At 41.7% G+C, this 19,074-nt stretch overlaps 1 protein-coding gene across 5 annotated transcripts in view; it reads left to right on the top strand.

Annotated features, from left to right (window-relative positions):
- Positions 1 to 8,019: 8,019 nt before the first annotated feature.
- Positions 8,020 to 19,074, top strand: part of LOC129783152 (protein Hook homolog 3-like) — a 124,940-nt gene continuing 113,885 nt past the window's right edge. For all 5 annotated transcript variants that reach the window (XR_008745136.1, XM_055792993.1, XM_055792992.1 and 2 more), the window contains exon 1: positions 8,020 to 8,228. Coding sequence is in view for 3 of the 5 variants with exons in the window: in XM_055792992.1 (XP_055648967.1) it covers positions 8,172 to 8,228 (57 nt within the window). In the remaining 2 variants the exon portion in view is untranslated. The remainder of the gene's footprint in view (positions 8,229 to 19,074) is intronic.

Below are 19,074 nucleotides of genomic sequence, written 5' to 3'. Positions count from 1 at the left end.
TAAGCAAAGGATAACAATTTCTAGTACCATTTCTCGTTACAAGAAAATTAATATTTTTCTGGATGCACTCTATTACTACTACTATTCTTTTTACTTCTTGTTACTATTACTAGCATGCAAAAATATAAAATTAATTCTTAAGCACAATCTAATTCAAGATATGGTTTTACAGAATTCTTTGTACAATTCATCAAACTTTAGTAAATTTTAATTTACAGTCCCTGGTTTGTTCAGTGATCCACTGTTTTGTTATAGGTCATTTCTTCATCTGGGTATAATGTATCCAGGAGTTGACTCCTAATTTCACTGCTGTGTAGGCAGTCAGTAAAACAGTATATGGTCCCTTCCACTTTTCTTTTAGTGGTTCATCTTTTCAACTTTTGAGGGAAACCAAATGTCCTGGTTGAAACTGATGTACTGGCAAATCCAAAGGCAAAGGACCTCTTTGATTTACGTATCTATGTACAGAGGGTAAGGTTCATGACAGAGAGATTAAATATCCCCTCAACATTTCTTCACCTTTAATATGCATTTGGTCCTCTCTTGTGGTTAGGCTATTAACTGGATATGGTTTCCTGTATAAAATTTCAAACAAGCTTACCCCTTCCTTTGTTCTAGGGGCAATCCTAATTCTCATTAGGGCCACAGGTACTGCCTCAATCCATTTCATATGTTTCCTGGCACAATTTTGTTATTTGTCTCTTAATTGTTTGATTCATCCTTTATATTTTCCCGCTAGATTGTAGTCTCCGCGAGGTGCGTGAATCTCATTTAAACTGGAGGAGTTTGGACACTCCTTGGACTATCTCTGTGACAAAATGGGGTCCGTTATCAGAGGACAATCCTTCTGGAGTCCCAAATCTAAGAATTATTTCTTTTAATATTACCTTAATGATTTTTTTTGTCTGACTGGTATGGCAAGGGAAAGCTTCCGGCCATCCTGAAAAGGTATCTACTAAAACAAGCAAATACTTATACTGATTGCACCTCGGTAACTCAGAAAAATCTATTTGCCAGTGTTCCCCAGCAGAAATTCCTCTCTTCACATCTCCTGCCAGTGGTTTACTTTGGATTTTAGGATTATTCATACAGCATATCTGACAGTTCTTCACAGTGATGTCTGCAAGGTTTTGTGTTTTGGTCCTATTACATATCTTTTGATACTATTTCTAAGGCTTCTGTTCCGAAATGGGTTTCACTATGCATTTTCTGCATGAGTTCTGCATCATTCCCATAGATATTAATATTTGATGATCAGATGTAACCTACCATCCTTCAGAATTTTTGGAACATTTTAGTATTTCATCCAATTTATCTTCCTTTTTTGTATATTCTGGTAATCCCAAACTCATTTTTCTTTCAGGTATCAGTGCTCCTAGTTGTAGAAGAATGGCTGCAGAAGCGTGGCAACAGAATCCCTAAAGATCTGCACAATCCAGGCCTGGAATTAGAATAGGCCTGGAATTAGAATTGTGCTGAAGTTAACAAGAAAGTGGCCTTGATCTATTCTTGAATCCTGAGACCAAGTAACTTTGGTGTACTAACAGGCCGTGGCTGTAACAAGCTGCAGCTGTTAGGGAAGACAGGTGCAAGGCCAAGGGAGATAGGGAACGGAATGGGAATAAAGGGAGTAGCAAACAGCAAGGCTAAAACATAGCTAACGCAAATAGCTGCATGGATAGAATGCTTGTTCTAATCATGATAATTAGTGGTGTGAGAGCAGCGCGCGCTTAGGGGCTAATAACCAATTATATGTTTGCTTTGGGAACATGCTTGTGTATCGAGGCTATATAAGAAGTGTTAGAAGCCAATAAAGATGAGCAAGATGCATAACTCATATTGAGTAATTTCTTGACTCCGGCGGACCCCTCTCCCAACACCTAGTATTGAACCTTCTATTGCTGCCCTTCTTGCCACTGCATCTGCTCGTTGATTTCCCAAGATTACATCTCCTTGTCCCTTCTGATGAGCTTTGAAATGCATTACTGCTACCTCCTTGGGTTCTAAGACTGCTTGTAATAGCTTTATTATTTCATTTCCATACTTGATAGGGCTACCTTGTGCAGTTAGTAGTCCTCTTTCTTTGCAGATTGCTCCATAAGTATGAATAATGCTAAAAGCATACTTAGATTCTGTATATACATTAATCCTTTTTCCTTTTGCAATTTCTAATGCTCGAGTTAAAGCAATTATCTCTGCCTTTTGGGCTGATGTATTAGGAGGTATTGAATTAGCTTCAATATCTTCAATCATCTGAGTCACCACAGCATATCCTGCCCATTTTGCTCCGTTATAGACAAAGCTACTCCCATCTGTGAACAATTCCACATCTGGGCTCTCCAATGGTCTGTCTTTCAAGTCTGGTCTACTAGCAAAAACTTGCTTTATAGTACTTAAACAATCATGTTGTAGAGGTTCTTGTTCTGGCAGGGTCAATAGGGTGGCAGGGTTCAGGGAGGTTACTGTTTTAAGATCAGTCATCTTGTTTCAGCAATACTGCTTGGTATCTCGCTAGTTGACTAGGAGAGATCCAGTGATGTCCTTTCTGTTCTAGAACGGCTGTTACTGCATGAGGCACTAGGACAGTCATTGGTTGTCCTAAAGTTATTTTTTGGGCTTCTTCAAATAACAATGCTGTGGTGGCTACAGCTTGTAGAGAAGCAGGCTAGCCTTTACCTACTTCATCTAATTGTTTAGAAAAGTGACTGGCCACTTCCAATCACCAAGCAGATGAATTAATACTCCCAGCGCCACCTGCTGTCTTTCATGAACATAGAGCTGAAAAGGTTTATACATGTTAGGTAAGTCCAAAGCAGGAGCTTCCATCAACTTCCTTTTTATATCATCTAATCCTTTCTGTCATTCTGGAGTCCATTCTAACAGTTCTCTGGGACCTTTTATGGCTTCATATAAGGGCTTAGCTATTAGTCCAAAATTTGGTATCCACATTCTGCACCATCCTGCCATTCCTAAAAATCCTTGTAGCACACTCTCTGACTTTGGCACTGCTATCTGACAAATAGCCTCTTTTTGCTCAGTTCCAAGTTCTTTCTGCCCCCTTGAAAATTCAAACCCTAAGTATTGAACTTTTTCTTGAGCTATTTGTGCCTTCCTTTTTGAAACTCGATAACCTGCAAGTCTCAGTAGGTTTAATAAACTAACTGTTGCTCCCAAACAGCGCTCTCTCTACTATTGGCTCCAATTAATATGTCATCTACATATTGAAGCAAAGTAATATCGAGGTATTTACCTTGCCATGGCTCCTGTTTTTTTTGCCAATCCATTACCAGAGTGGGGCTGTTCTTAAAACCTTGTGGGACCACAGTCCAGCATAACTGCACTTTTCTTCTGGTAGTCAGGTTCTCCCATTCAAAGATGAAAAGGGTTTGACTCTGCTCAACAACAGGTATGCAGATGAAAGCATCTTTCAAATCCAGAACTGTAAAATAAACATTTGTCTCAGGTATGGTGGTTAAAAGCATATACAGATTTGGCACCACAGGATGAACATCTATAGTGATCTATTTCCCTTAAATCTTGGAACAACCTGTACTTGTGAGTCTTGGGTTTCTTTACAGGCAATATAGGAGTATTATACACAGATCGGCACTCTCGCAACAGTCTATGTTCTAGGAAAGCATTAAATATTGCTTCTAACCCTTTCCTAGCTTCCATCTTGATAGGGTATTCTTTTCCTTACCCGTTTTGCCTCAGGTTTCAACTCAGTTTTGATAGGAGACACATTCTTTGCTCTGCCTGGTTTCTTAGATGCCCAAACCAAGGGAATTACTGCATTCAATACCACATCCAGAATGTTGTCTTAAGGCTCCTCAAAAGTTTTATCTGTCAGCAAGCAAATTTGTGCTTTCTGTGCCGTATCAGGTGGGATGTGGAGCTGTACAGAATTCCCAGAGAAAGTTATGTGAGCATTCAGTTTGCATAATAAGTCTCATCCTAGTAGAGGAAGGGGACATTCTGGCATATATAGAAATTAATGAGTTAGTGTTTCCAGTTGTGCATTCCGTAGGTTTTAAGAAAGGCTGTATTGTTCGTTTTCCCCATTGCCCCAACAATTGGGACTGTCATTTTACTTAAAGGTCCTTTACAACTAGTAATTACCAAATGAGTTGCTCCACTATCTATGAAAAAATCAATAATCTCATTCCCCAACTTCACTGGAACCAGGGGATCAGCTGGGGAAACTTCAGTTTTCTGCCCTGGTCCCCTTCATTCATCATCTGAATTTTCTAACAAGATGAGGTTTACATACTTCTTGTCCCCTGACTCACTCTTTCCCCGCTGCGTAGGACACTCATTCTTCCAATGTCATCCTTTTCTGCATATAGCACACTGATTCAGTCTCAATGGAGTGTGGCTCCAGCCTCCTCTCCCTCTGCCTCTTCCTCTTCCCCTACCTCTCACACTATTCCCATTTATAGCTGCTGCCAATAAGGATGCTTTTAACTTCATCCTGTTCTGGTTTTCTTTTCTTTCTCTTCTCTATTATTATATACCTTATACACTATCTCTATTAATTGAGATATTGACATTCCCCCTACTCCATCCACCTTCTGTAATTTCTTCTGTATATCTTGTGCTGACTGCCCAATAAACAACATATTAAACATTCTCCGATTTGCCTCATCTTCTGGATCTAAGTCTGTCCATTTCTTTGCCACTTTACACAGTCTTTTAAAAAGCGGAAGGGTCTTCTTCCAAACCTTAGCTTACCTCATATATGCATAAACATATTTTTTGGCTTTGGTATCCCATGCTGAATTCCATACATTATCAGTTGTTGGTATTGTTTCAGTAGGGTTCTCTCTGCCCTTATGCTGGGGTCCCACTCAGGGTCTGGTTTTGGCATAAACCGGTTAGGATCTCCTCTTTCATTTCTCCTTTCCCCTTCCTCCCTCGCCTTTTCCATAACCATCCTCCTTTCTCCTATAGTAAAAAAGGTATTCATTAATGCTTGTATATCCCCCCAGTTAGGATTATGTGTTAGCATGATGGTCTCTAACAAATGATGCAATCCTTCAGGGTTTTCCCTATATGACCCTACTGATTGTTTCCAATTCAGTAAATCAGAGGTGGTGAAGGGAACATGTACAAAAACTGGCTTGCTCTCTACTCCCACTGCTTGTCTAAGGGGGGACTTGTATTGCAGGCTGTTGTCCCCTAGTCTGACCTGCTATTGGACTGAACTTTCCATTTTCTTCTTGCATTTTACTTTTATTCTTACCCTCCCCGTGTGGATTTAGATGTTCAGGAGAGGCTACTGGTACCAGTAGCCATACATCTTCAGGTTCTTCTGACTCAGCTATGCAGCTTTTTCCCAATTTACAATTTTTGCAACAACTTGTTTTGTCTTTCTTTTTTTGAGTTTCCTCCCCCAGCACCAATATTCCATTACTATCCACAGTCAATAAGTTACATTTCTTCCATATTTCATAGCCATTTCTTAAAGAGAAAAACAAATCCACATAAGGTTCCTCATCCCATTTATCCAGCTTTCTACAAAACAACATTAATTGCAGTGTTGTGTTATAACTTAATTTTCCATTTTCAGGCCATTTCCCCCCATAATTGAACTCATATTTTGGCTACCATTGTCTGCAATAGCATTGTAATTTTTCTTTAGTTAAGGGACCCCCCTCCAAACTTATTCAAGTGTTTCAGGATGCATCCCAGAGGAGTGCACTGGGAAACTTCTTTGGAAGTAGCTGTACCTATATTACACTTACTTCTGCTTAACCCAAAGTTTCATACACTCAGCTCTGACCTTCTGTCAGCAAAGACAAGGTATGTACCCCTTTCCTTATCACGCTTCTATGTGTTGAAACTTATAACTCTTAATCCTAATGCTGCGAACATTCTGAGTGCAACTTATGCAGAGGAATAATAACAGCTACTTACCAATTCCATGATCCCACCCCCACTGTACAAATATCTCTAATGGTGTTGCACCTTTGAGTCACTTACTGCCCAACAACAGAGATGGGCCAGAGGAGTCCTCGATCAACAGGTCAGTGCATGATGGAGTCCTGCTCAGTCCATGTTCTCCATGTCAGGGATGGCAAGATGATCCAGGCAAGGCCTTATGGCAGTCCCTTTGTGGTCACCAAAACTGTTATCCCAAATCTGGGTCCTTCACCTGGTGTGCAAGAGCCAATCCACACACAGAGCCAAGATATTTGTTTATTGCATGTCTGCGCAGAGATGGGTGCTAGGTGGTAAATCCACAAAGCTAGATTTGGGATAACACTAAGACCCAAGGACACACGCACCTAAGAGTCATGGTCCCTCAAATTACTGATGCTGAGACACCCATCCGCTCCAGTTGCTGGCTCTAAGACTGCCACTCACTCCAGCTGCTGACACCACTGGTCATAGGGCACCTACACCCCTGGTCTGACTCCAGTTGCTGGCACCAAATCCACTCACGCCCATCTCACCAGTAGCTGGCACGCAGTCCTTGCAGCATACATATATACAGGGTAGACAGAGAGAGCTAAGAAAGGACTTAATAAGAAAATAGTACAGACTGTGGTGATCAGGCACAGGGCTCATCAGACAAGTGCACTGACCAGCCATAGTTTACATGCAACTGGCTCTTTTATATCCCCTCCTCTCTATTTCCCCACCTTTGTTCCTCCCCTCCCCCCTTCCCCCTAAAAATTCCTTAATAAGTTTTGCATAGTCCCACGGGACCCCCTCAAAAATCCCATCAATCAGTGATTGAAAACTTCTTTTGGTCTTTGGCATCCACTCTGTTATCCCTTGTCTATCAGGTTTGTGTGTCTGTATGATCTTTATCACTTCCCCCTTTACTTATTAACTTCTTTTGCATTGAAAAGGCCCTTGTTTGGATAACCTTAATAAAACAGATGCTCTCATGTTCCACATACCCTTACACCCCATCCCCCATATTGAAAAGCAAACATGATCTAATGGTGGATAAGCAGGATCTTACTAAGAGAAAGTTAATGTCCTTTTTCAGATGAGAAAAAAACTATCTCATTTTAATGACTTCTCCTTCCACATGTCAAACTATATTACTTACTAGTAAGCGATTATTTTTGGGTGCAATATCCTCACAAGACCAGATTATTAAAGTTGGAGATTACTGGAAGTTAGGTTATAGCACAGATTCCCTCCTAACCCTATGAGCAACCTGTCAGAGACCCATTAAATCAGTTCCTATTTATGCATTCAGACTGTAGGACTGTAGCAAAAGAGATATAAGGCAAGTGAAATCAACCTGTGGAGGACTTCTTCAGAGGACTTCTAGCACTCTTAAGGAACCTACTTTTTAATCAACAAAAATTGTCATTGCAAACTCTATAATAAAGAAAAAAGTAACCATAGCACTGTCTTTGCTAAGGCATGTGCTCCCATATCAGTTAAATATCACTAGTGATCTTCTAAGGTCTCTTATGCAGAATATATACATGCAATAAGATAAGTGTCTCAGCTGAAATGCAAATACAGACACAAGCAGCTCACTTTTTGCACTTGTCAACACAAGAGTGCCCAGGCCATCTTGGCACAGTGTGGTGAGTGCTCTGTGCCATCCACCTTTAGGGGCCTCTCCGAGGAGCCTAGACCCCTTTCATTTCCCTGCAGAGCTGAAGTCCACCAGAGCTCAGAGACTGCCTGGGGACAGGATGTTGCCTCTCCGGGACACCAATCCCACAAGGGCCCCCTCAGAACAACGCGAGTACCCCCACAGTAGCAGGGCTTGCCCGGAACGGCAGACAAACCTATCCCCAAGCCAGAAAAAAAGAAACGGCATATGCTCAAGGAAAGGGTTTCCCAGTAAATCGAGAAAAAGACAGATTCACCCGCCGAACGAACGAACGAACGAACAGACAATACCACATCCCGAGCCACCACCTCCCCTTTCCCTAAATACCAAAAGGAGAGCGGTAAGTAGCCCTCTCTCTGGGGAGTATTGCAATAACTTAATTGCTAGTTTTAGCCCCGCCCTCGTTAGCGTGACGTAGTAGCAGTGACGGAGGCGGAACCAGCGGGCAGATTTTGGTAGGTCGTAGTGACGCATCCGCACCGCAGTCTGGCTTGAGACGGGGTGAAAAGGCGACGAGTATCACTTTGGCTACTGATTTAGCCTATAAGTTACCTTGGTGGCTGTAGGATTACTGTGCTCCACTATGTTCAACGTGGAAAGTCTACAACGGGCCGAGCTTGGAGAGAGCCTCCTTACATGGGTGAGTGCCTGGGCCCAAGTAGGCCACCCAGCCTGGAGCAAGGTAGTCTGGCTGGAGGCATCCGTTGCGGTGCGCGTCTGTCCGCCCTATCCGGTCTTCCTCTCCGTGGCTCTATGGGTGGCTCGGGGTCTCTGTCCATCACCGCAGTCCCTGCGTCCCAGGACACACCCTCGCTCTCGGATGGATTTGAGTCCTTCTGGGGTTGGCGGAGTCCCGGTGGACCTGCCCCACCTGACCAAAGCCCGGGGGCGGGATGGGGGGTCGTAACCTCCGTACGTAGAGGTATCCATAGCCTTAACTCTTCTTTTGCCGGGAAAAACGAAGGAGCTTGCTCCCCGCGCGCGCCTGCACAGGAGTAAACAGGTTTCAATGTGTCGGAGAGTCTGGTGTGTATTTCCTTCCTGTCGCGTGCCTGGACTTGGTGGGCAAGTTGTTATCCATTGCTTTGATTGTGTTTCCCCGGCTTCTCATGTTTTGTGCCTGTCCTGTTCGTGGCCGCGAAGTTCTTGTGATGTGTTTCCTAACCGTTGTCTGCGTTTGACCTGGACTACATGCATCAGTAGCTTCATGGTGTGTTTTTACTCACAGAACAGCTAGAACTTATTGGACATTGAACCTGCTTTTGCAGCTACTCTGCATTTTGAGACATGGAACATACCTGTGTAACTGTAACATAATTGTGAAACTGCCATTTCATTAGCAGTTGACTTATTGGTGTAGCTGTCTAGAATCATTGGCTTCCCAAACACACATTAAGAAAATTGCCAAGTAAATATCTACCGTATGAAATTGTGGAACGTTTCTGTTAATTCTCAACAATAACTCATTGGGCTTTTAGAAACTTATCCTGTAAAAGGTGGGAGATGGAGTAAGCTTTGAAGTTCATGAAAATTATTTGGGTTATGAAAATGATGATTTAGGTTTCTCTGTGAAAGTCAAAGTGGATAAGGAAAGGACATCCAATACCTGTTAAAAGGGAGTGGGTAGCTTGAAATGTACACAAGACTGAGTTTTATGGGAAGAGTTTGTTTATATTATGCCAGCTGTACCAGGGTCTCTCTTTCCTTTGCATTCCTGCTAATTCTTGTGTCTTCACCAAGGTTGTTATTTGTCCTCCTTTTTGCTCTCTGGTGTTTTTTCCCTCTCCCCTGCAAATGTTGAAGAAGACATGGGAGTACTGGTGAGTTTCATGAGGAAGCATATGTGTGTATGAACACTGGGAAAGAAAAGCCAAGTGAAAGGCTTGTTTTAAGACTGGTACAAGGAAGGAAGGTCTACAAGGGGGTGATAGAAAGAGTTGCTATGTGTTGTTAGCATCCATGTGCTCCTGCTTTAGTTGTTTTAGGTATGCTTCCTACTTCCCCTACCGCCCCCCCCCCAGTCCCAAATTGCTTCTTGGCTTGTTAACTTTTCAAATAATGTACAAATTAACTCTTGCTGTGCTTCCCGTCATCTGCATGCACCAATATCCTTGTGAGCTATTGTAATTACTGATTTTTCTCTTGTATTGTAGTGGTCTGTTAAGAATGAACTGATCTGTTGATCCTACTTCTTATCCAATTTTAGGTTTGATTAAAATATCTTTGTATTGTTAGAGCAAAGGTGCTATATGAAAGTCTGTGTCAATAATTCTTAAAGACATTTTAGGACTAGAAATAGTTTGACAGTTATTTAAAATATGCTGTTTGAATTTGGTTTTAAAATAATTTAAATTTCAGAAATGCTAAAACACATTTCATGACATTAAAGTATGTGTGGTAGTTTGACCTTGGCTGAATGCCAGGTGCCCACCAAAGCTGCTCTATCACTCCCCCTTCATCAACAGGACAAGGGAGAGAAAATATAATGAAAGGCTCAAGGTTGAGATAAGGACAAGGAGAGATCACTTACCAGTTACTGTCATGGGCAAAACAGACTCGAATTGGGGAAATTAATTTCATTTATTACCGTTCAAATCAGAGCAGGGTAATGAGAAATAAAACCAAACCTTAAAAACACCTTCCCCCCACCCGTCCCTTCTTCCCAGGCTCAACTTCACTCCTGAGTTCTATACCTCCTCCGCACCCCGAGCAGCCAAGGGGGACAGAGAATGGGAGTTGTGGTCAATTCATCACACGTTGTCTCTGCCACTCCTTCCTCAGGGGGAGGACTCCTCACACTCTTCCCCTGCTCCAGCATAGGATCCCTCCCACGGGAGAGTTCTCCACGAACTTCTCCAACGTAAGTCCTTCCCAAGGGCTACGGTACTTCAGGAACTGCTCCAGCATGGGTCCCCCCGCAGGGCTATGAGTCCTGCCAGCAAACCTGCTCCAGTGTGGGCTCCTCTCTCCACAGGTCCACAGGTCTTGCCAGGACCCTGCTCCAGCATGGGCTTCCCACGGGGTCACAGCCTCCTTCAGGGCACATCTACCTGCTCCAGCGTGGGGTCTTCCATGGGCTGCAGGTGGATATCTGCTCCGCTGTGGACCTCCATAGACTGCAGGGGGACAGCCTGTCTCTCTATGGTCTTCACCAGGGGCTGCAGGGGAATCTCTTCTCCAGCACCTGGAGCACCTCCTCCCCCTCCTTCTTCACTGACCTTGGTGTCTGCATAGTTGTTGCTCTCACATATTCTCACTCCTCTCTCCAGCTGCAATTGCTGCTGTACAGTGGTTTTTTTTTCCCTTCTTAAATATGTTGTCACAGAGGCTGATTAGCTCAGCCTTGGCTAGCAGCAGGTCTGTCTTGGAGCTGGCTAGTATTGGTTCTATTGGACATAGGGGAAGCTTCTGGCATCTTCTCACAGAAGACACCCCTGAACAACACCCATGCCCCAACCCCCCAAAACGTTGCCATGCAGACCTAGTACAATTTTCTGACTAGCTAGAGGACTAACAGAATGCATAGTTAGAGGTAAAGGCTTCTTTGGTGGAAAGGAGGCTTCTCTGTATGGCTAAATATTATATGAAACAATGCTCTATATGTATTCTAAAGGACTGTTGTCTTGCTCAACCTCTGTGTGTGCTCAGGTCCAGTAGAAGTTTGGATAGTGCTGATAAAAAATGAAGTAAAATAAAATAATGGTTCTTTTTTGTGGAGGGGATGAGGACCAATATATCTAGATGGATTTTGCTTGTGAACTGTTAGGAAAAACATTTTTTTCTTTCGTGTTTTTTTTTTTCCTTGCATGGCACTGAAAAGTATTGGAATCAACTAGTGGTTGTCCCTGCCATGTTTCAAATTTGAAGGTGAGGAAATCAGTTTGCTCAGTGATAAACTTTATTGTTACTTTTGAACCTTTTTTACAAATTTGAACTGTTAATAAAAATCACCTTGGGACAAGGAACAGGAGAGAACAGGAAAGTCTGAAATGTTAATTCTGCTTTATGGCATTGTCCATCTGTAGGAATTATATACTTGGACATGTGATCATTCTTAAACAATGTAAGTATTTACACTTCTTGATCATGAATTTGCATCTGTGAAGATGTATCCTTGTCTGTCTCTGTAGGAGTGGTCCATAGAGAGGGACCAAGCAGTATCCCTGAAGTTTAACATCCAATAGAACATTTATTTAAATATTCCAACTAATCTATGCCCTTTTACATTTTTTTTTCCTCATTCTTTGCATGCTGACCTAGCTTCTGGTTTTGATTAGCAGAAATATTAGTAAATATTTCTTAAATGGCATTAGAATTAGTCAACACAGTTGTGTTTCTTAGGTGAATGTGTGGGGTTTTTTTGCTATTTTAGCCATTTCAGTGTTTTTGTGTGAATGTGGCTTTGAAAATGGCTCAGTTCAATTAAAAAAAAAAAGAAAAAAAAGTGTGATTCAGAATTGGCTTTTGTTCTGGCCCTACCTGGATTTTAAAATTGTTTTGGCTGATCTGGTTTTACAGTTGATTGGCTGGGGTGCATCTCCCCTTAAATTGCAAAACATGAGACTAAAGATCTCTTTTGCAAGTTTCAAGTGATATGGGTAATATAAATAAATAAAACTTTTCTTTGTTTGGCTCTTCCCTCAAGTCCCATAATGATTCTTGGGAAACTGCTCATTTAGATGGCAAAAGAGCTGTTACAACTTGGAAAAGACTGGTCATCTGAGATCTATTGTGCTGGGAAAATTGTTCTTAAGAACTGGTTTAACTTCCTGGATTGCTTGTAAAAGCAATTCACATCCACAGTGAAGTATTTAACTGATTTGTCAATGTTTTGAGGAGATAAGGCTTTGCAAAGAGGTCTGAGAAACTGATCAACCTAAACTGTGTTGCTGGCATTGATATAGGTGACCTGAAATTGCTCCTCTGACAACCTGTGCTTTTCTTTTGATCTATGAGAATATCTCTCAAGTATCATATAGTAATCTCAGGCATGCAATATATTTGATATCTTTAAACCAGAGCAAGCCACTTTACCTATAAATGTTTTGGTTTCATTTTTTAATACTCTCCTTACTGTTTTGAGTTATGTTAAAGTTTATTATTTGGGTTCTGTTATAGTCTCAACCATTCTGTGATTCTATTAACATCTTCATTAATAATCTGGATGATGGGGCAGAGTGTACCCTCAGCAAGTTTGCTGATGGCACAAAAGTGGGAGGGGTGGCTGATATGCCAGAGGGTCATGCTGTCATCCAGAGGGACTTCAACAGGCTGGAGAAATGGGCTGACAAGAACGTCATACAATTCAACAATGGGAAGGGCAAAGTCCTGCACCTGTGGAGGAACAACCCCAGGCACCCAGTACATGCTGGGCACCACCCAGCTGGAAAGCAGCTTGGCAGAAAAGGACCTGGGGGTCCTGGTGGACAACAGATTGAACACAGAATCATAGAACAGCCCAGGCTGGAAGGGGCTTGAAATATAATCTGGTCCAACCTTTCATGGAAAAGGGAGCCTAGATTAGATTACCTAGCACCCTGTCCAGTTCCATCTTGAAAACTTGCAGTGATGGGGACTCTACCATGTCACTGAGGAGGTTGCTCCAGTGACTGTTCAGACTGTAAAAAATTTTTTTCTTGTATCAAGGTGAAACCTCTCCTAGTGCAACTTGTGCAACTTGTACCCATTGCCCCTTGTCTTCTCCATGTGGCTCCCTGTAAAGAGAGAGCCTCTGTCTTCTTTGTGGCCACTCTTTTAGTATTGAAATACTGTGATGAGGTCCTACCTGAGCCTCCTCTTAACTCCTTCAGTCTTTCCTCATAGGACAGGTTCTCCAGCCATTTGACCATCTTTGTGGCCTTCCTTTAGACCCTCTCCAGTCTGCCCACATCTGTCTTGAATTGTGGGGACTAGAACTGGACACAGTACTCCAGGTGCAGCCTGAAAATTGGTGAGTGGGATAATCACATCTCTGTCTCTGATAGCAATGCCCCTGCAGATGCAGCCCAGGATCCAATTTGCCTTTGTTGCTGCAGCAGCGCACTGCTGACTTATGTTCAGCTTGTTGTCCACCAGGACCGCCAGGTCTCTTTCAGCAAGGCAGCTCCTCAGCCACAGAGCCTAGCCTGTACTTGGCTCTTTGGTTATGTCATCTGAGGTGCAGGACTTTGCACTTGTCTCTGTTAAACTTCATACTGTTCTTGCTAGCCCACCCTTCCAGGTCTCTCTGTGAAATTGCTCTCCCTTAGAATCATAGAATCATTTAGGTTGGAAAAGACCTTTAAGATCATCAAGTCCGAACGTTAACCCAGGACTGCCAAGTCTGAGGAGATTGAGACACGGACTCCTGAATCTGACCAGAAGACCCTTTATTAGTCCAAAACCCATGCTTATATATCCTTGTTTGTTATTCACGCGCAACGTACTAAATTATCATTGGTTAATCAATACTGTTCACACACTTCTTGGCTACATGTAATTGGTTAATTACTAAGCTACAAACACACTGAACTTCTTGCATTTTTTTTTCTCTCTTCTTTCTTATCTCTGTGAGTTTCATGTTCTCAGCCAGCTGCCGAGATGGCATTGCGCATCTGCTTCAGCCTCACTTCATATCCCGTTTTTCTTCCAGGCATTCAGCCAACCTTATTTTACTTTCTTTCTTCTTTAGCCTTCAAGGTCCTTCACAGGCATTGCAGCCTCCAGCACCTGCCACAAAGCTCTCTACACAAGTCCACCACTAAACCATGTTCCTAAGCACCACACCTATGCTAAAACATGAGCCAATGACGTGCCCTTGCCACAAAGAGGGCAAAGGTATCCTGGGCTGCATTAGGAGCATTGTCAGCGGGTCGAGGGAGGTGTCCCTTCCCCTCTACTTTGCCCTGGTGCGGCCGCATCTGGAGTCCTGTGTCCAGTTCTGGGCTCCCCAGTACAAGAGAGACATGGAGCTATTTGAGAGTCCAATGAGGGGCCACGAAGATGATTAAGGGACTGGAGCATCTCTCCTATGAGGAAAGGTGGAAATTGCTAGGATTGTTTATTCTAGAGAAGAGAAGGTTCAGGGGGGATCTTATTGATTTATATAAATACCTGAAGGGAGGGTGCATAAAGGATAGAGCCAGGATCTTTTCAGTGGTGCCCAGTGACAAAGACAATAGGCAATGGGCACAAATGGAAAAACAGGAGGTTCCGTCTGAACATCAGGAAACACTTTTTTGTATTGTGGGGACGACTGTGCACTGGAAGGGGTTGCCCAGGGAGGTTGTGTAGTCTCCCTCCTTGGAGATATTCAGAAGTCATCTAGGCAGCCAGCCCTAGGTGGCCCTGCTTGAGCAGGGGGTGTTGGATAAGATGACCTCCAGAGGTCCAACCAATCTCAGTGATTCTATTATGGCATTGCTCAATTTCATTTATCTCTTGGATTTAGAGCATTTTTGTATATGTTCCTGAATATTTTTTTCAGGGTTTTAAACACCTGAGAGAGCTTTTGTTTCCTGATTTTTCAGCAGATTTGCCATGATGGTTCTTGAGGCAGCTAGGGTAGCAGCAACTGGAATGAAACTGAGCAAGGGACTTGAACCCAACTACTAGCATATCAGAATTGATTGTTTTAAGCCTTAGCAGCATCTGCATCCCATTGTCATTGCAGAATTAGTATCCTACCAAACAAAATTTCACAATACCAGGTCTTCTTGATCACAATCTTAATAATTATAATTATACTAATATAAGGACTTCTCGATTACAATCTAATAATTATACTAAAGTTATACATTAAACTTCTGGTACTACTGGTATCAACTCCTCCCTTTTCTTTTGAGGTTATTTTCTATGATTATAGCCTCATTTCTAAATAATCATTTTATTATATTGTCGTGGGTTGCGAGTGGCGGGGAATAACATGCAGACGACTCAGTATGAGTGATAAAGCATGATTCAATTTATTAGCCCAAATAGCTCTTATTTATACAGTGTATCTAATTATGCATACTCAGCAGTCTATGATTGGCTAGAATCACTACCTATTCATTTACATGGTCCTCCTACTTGCGGTTAGCTAGCTTAAGCAACTTCTTTATCTTTACTGCACATACCTCCCTAGAGTTGCCCGTGAAGCCTGCCAAGGTCGCGGTGTCCCTGCAACTCCGCAGCCATCAGCACAGCTGGCAACCTCAGCTGAGGCCTAGTCTTGATAGCACACCGGTTAGATTTGGCTCTGCTCGTACAAATGCTCTAATGATCTGTGACCCTTCTCATCCAGCCATTCTTCAACAATTCCCCCTTTTTCTTTTTGTATGAGCAGGGCCTGATTCACAACACGATCTAAGCTTTTAAGCATACATGACAATAAGCAAGAAAATAATAATAATAATAATACTATGATTACAATCATGATAAGCATAGCGCTTTGCAAAAGGCTCTTTATCCATCCTGACAAACCAAACCAATTTGTAAAACCTTCAAGACCAAAGAATCCCTTGTCTTGCTGGATTTTATCAGCATGATTAATTCTTTTATTTTTCTGTGGATGGAATTAGAACGATCTTCTAAATCCATACAACTGAGCCCTTCAAATTCTTCACACCCGTGCCCGTGGGCTAAAAGCAAAAAATCTATTGCCATGCGATTTTGTAAGACAGCATGCTGAGTCTGAGCTAAATCATCTGCTAGTTCTCCTAAAACTCTATTAGTCAAATTTGCTTGTTTAGTTACCCAACAAGACAGTTCTTTTAGGTTAGAATGTGCTTTACCAGCAACCAAGCCTGGAAGAAATATTGAAGCAGCAATAAATTCCCCATAATTCCATAATTTTACGTTATCATCACAGTCCTTTTTTTAATTGGACCGTTGTATCTCTTTTCCAGTGTGTGGGATGAGTTTTATTGGGGTGATGCTAGATGGGGTAGTGCTAGACTTAAACGACCAATTGTACATGGGCCACCAATAGGTCGGAAAGGAATTCCATTCCATGCACTATTACCACAAATAAGAAACAATCTGGTTGGCAATTTCCTTGGGAAGGTGGTAGCAGGTGTTAGACCCTGATAGGTTTTTGTGTCCTTTTTCTTGCTTGCTATTTGCTGTTGCTGTAGGTGCCCGTATGCTGCGGTTCTAAGTTCCTGTTCCACACACCCTGTTTACATACCTGAAAATTTGTGGCTGTCTTAAAGGTACACGGATAAGTCTTTGAAGTCAACTAACTTGTCTGCAGACCCGCTGCAGACCCCAACAGTGGGTTACAAAGAGGTACACATTGACTCAAGCAACAAGAAATGAAAATTATGATTACAATTAAAAAATTAAAAGGACTAATTGTTTAAGCCATCCTAAGTTAGGGAGCCAGGATGTTAACCATGAAAAATCCAACCCTTTTCTCTCTGCAAATCCTTTGGCTAAGTCCTTTAGTTGTTGAATCTTTTTCTCCACTAATTGTGAATTATCTGATAAATTAAAATAACACATTCCCTTAAATTCCTCATATCCATGATTGTGTATAAGTAATGAATAATCTATTGCTGCTTGATTTTCTAGTGTTGCTTCCCTAACCTGAGTAATTTCAGATCCTAAGGCTGTTAAAGCCTGTGATGTGTAATTTATATCTTTCACTAAAGCATGTGCAATTCTTTTTAAATGTGTGGTAATTCATAGCTACTCTGACTCCAGGCTCTAGAAATGCCGCTGAGGTCATTTCAGTACTACTAAATAGGGTCACTTGTGAATCGCATTCCTCTGATATAAGGTGAGTGGCCCTTTTCCCTTTGGGTTTAGATTCTAGGGGTTTTCTTTCTATCAGTAGAGGTGCTAGCCTTCCCTATAGCACAAGGGCCTCCTGTTATATTAGCTGGATCATACGTATATGCCAGTTTTCCACATAATAATCATCCCAGAGGTAGCTTAGTATGAGCCCAGGCATAACTCACTTTTTCAATTTGATTACTTAGCAAAGGGGGTTGGAGGTAAGTATAGTTCTCACACTTTTGACTACAGTTCTCAAATGTGGCACATCAATCAGCTGGAAGACAACCTCACACTTTAACTTTTATCATTACTCTTTCCTTAAATTTAGTTGGTTTTCCCATATCATATATATTTCCGTATGTCAGTTTTAAGTCATGAAAGTCTTTAAGCATGGAATATTTTTTCAGAATATCAAATGGTGTGGATATTCTTATTAGACAGGAATTATACATCTCACCTACTGAATTACCTGACCCCATGCAGAAAGAAGAAGTATTGGATATCTCTCTGGCCAACAGCTCCCAAATATTTCTATTATGATCCTACTGTGGGAATAAATCTTGAGGATTATTAAAGTTTAAAAGGATTGTAAAGATGCTTACAAAGATTAACACATTCATTTTGCTATTAATCTAAGACACTGTTACCTTATTTATTATTCTGAGTTTCCTTAGTGAATTTTATTTTCAGTGATGGTTGTTGCTGTACTGTCCATGAGGTTGGAACCTTCTTTATTCTTGAATAATGGATCCACGGTCCTCTAACCCCAAATTTTCACTGCTGTGTAGGTGGTTAAAAGAACTTGAAAAGGTCCCTTCCACTTTCCAGTCAGAGGTTCTGCATTCCATTATTTGATATAAATCCAGTCTCCTGGTTGGAAGGGATGTGCAGGGGTATCTAATTCAAGAGACCCATTGGTTACTACAAACCTCTGTAGTTCTTGTAAAGTTTTCCCTAAAGAAATAAGATTAGCTTTAAGGTCCAAATCTCCAATTATATATGTGGAACATGGAACGTGTGGAACCTGATAGGGTCACCCATACACTAATTCATATGGGCTTAATTTACCTTTTCATTTGGGTTGAATTCTAATTCTTAATAATACCAAAGGCAACACCCATACCCAGGTCATTGATGTCTCCTGACAAATTTTGGCAAATTGCTGTTTGAGTGTATAATTCATCCGTTTCACCTTACCACTGGATTGTGGTTTATATAAGATGTGACAATCCCAGGTTATGGATAGAGTCTTACTCAATTGTTTTATAATTCTAGCAGTAAAATGCGGTCCATTGTCAGATGATATACCTAAAGGAATTCCAAATCAGGGAATTATCTCTTTCAATAAAATTTTAGTCACTTCTCTCACCTTGTTGGTGCGACAGGGAAAGGCTTCAGGCCACCCAGAAAAGGTATCGACTAGTACCAGAATATATCTATATCCTTCTTTTCTGGGTAACTCATTAAAACCTATTTGCCAATAGTCCCCAGGTGAATTTTCTTTTTGTCACTCCAAGAACCAATCTATTGTTAATATTTGGATTGTTCCTGAGACAAATTTCACACCTTCCTGTGACAGACCGAACAATTTCAGTCATTGCTCTACTCATAACTGTCTTTTGTAAATGTTTGACTAAATTCTCTGTTCCCCAATGTGACTTATGTTCCTTCTGGGCTCTTTTGTCAGTGCCGGTGGAATTATTATTTGGCCTGTGGGCATGACTGTCCATCCTCTCTTTCCTTCT

This window comes from Falco peregrinus, chromosome W, assembly GCF_023634155.1.
Source record: "Falco peregrinus isolate bFalPer1 chromosome W, bFalPer1.pri, whole genome shotgun sequence".
NCBI lineage: Eukaryota > Metazoa > Chordata > Aves > Falconiformes > Falconidae > Falco > Falco peregrinus.
Note: the sequence above shows the minus strand (reverse complement) of the source record. Positions and strands in the feature narration are given on the sequence as shown.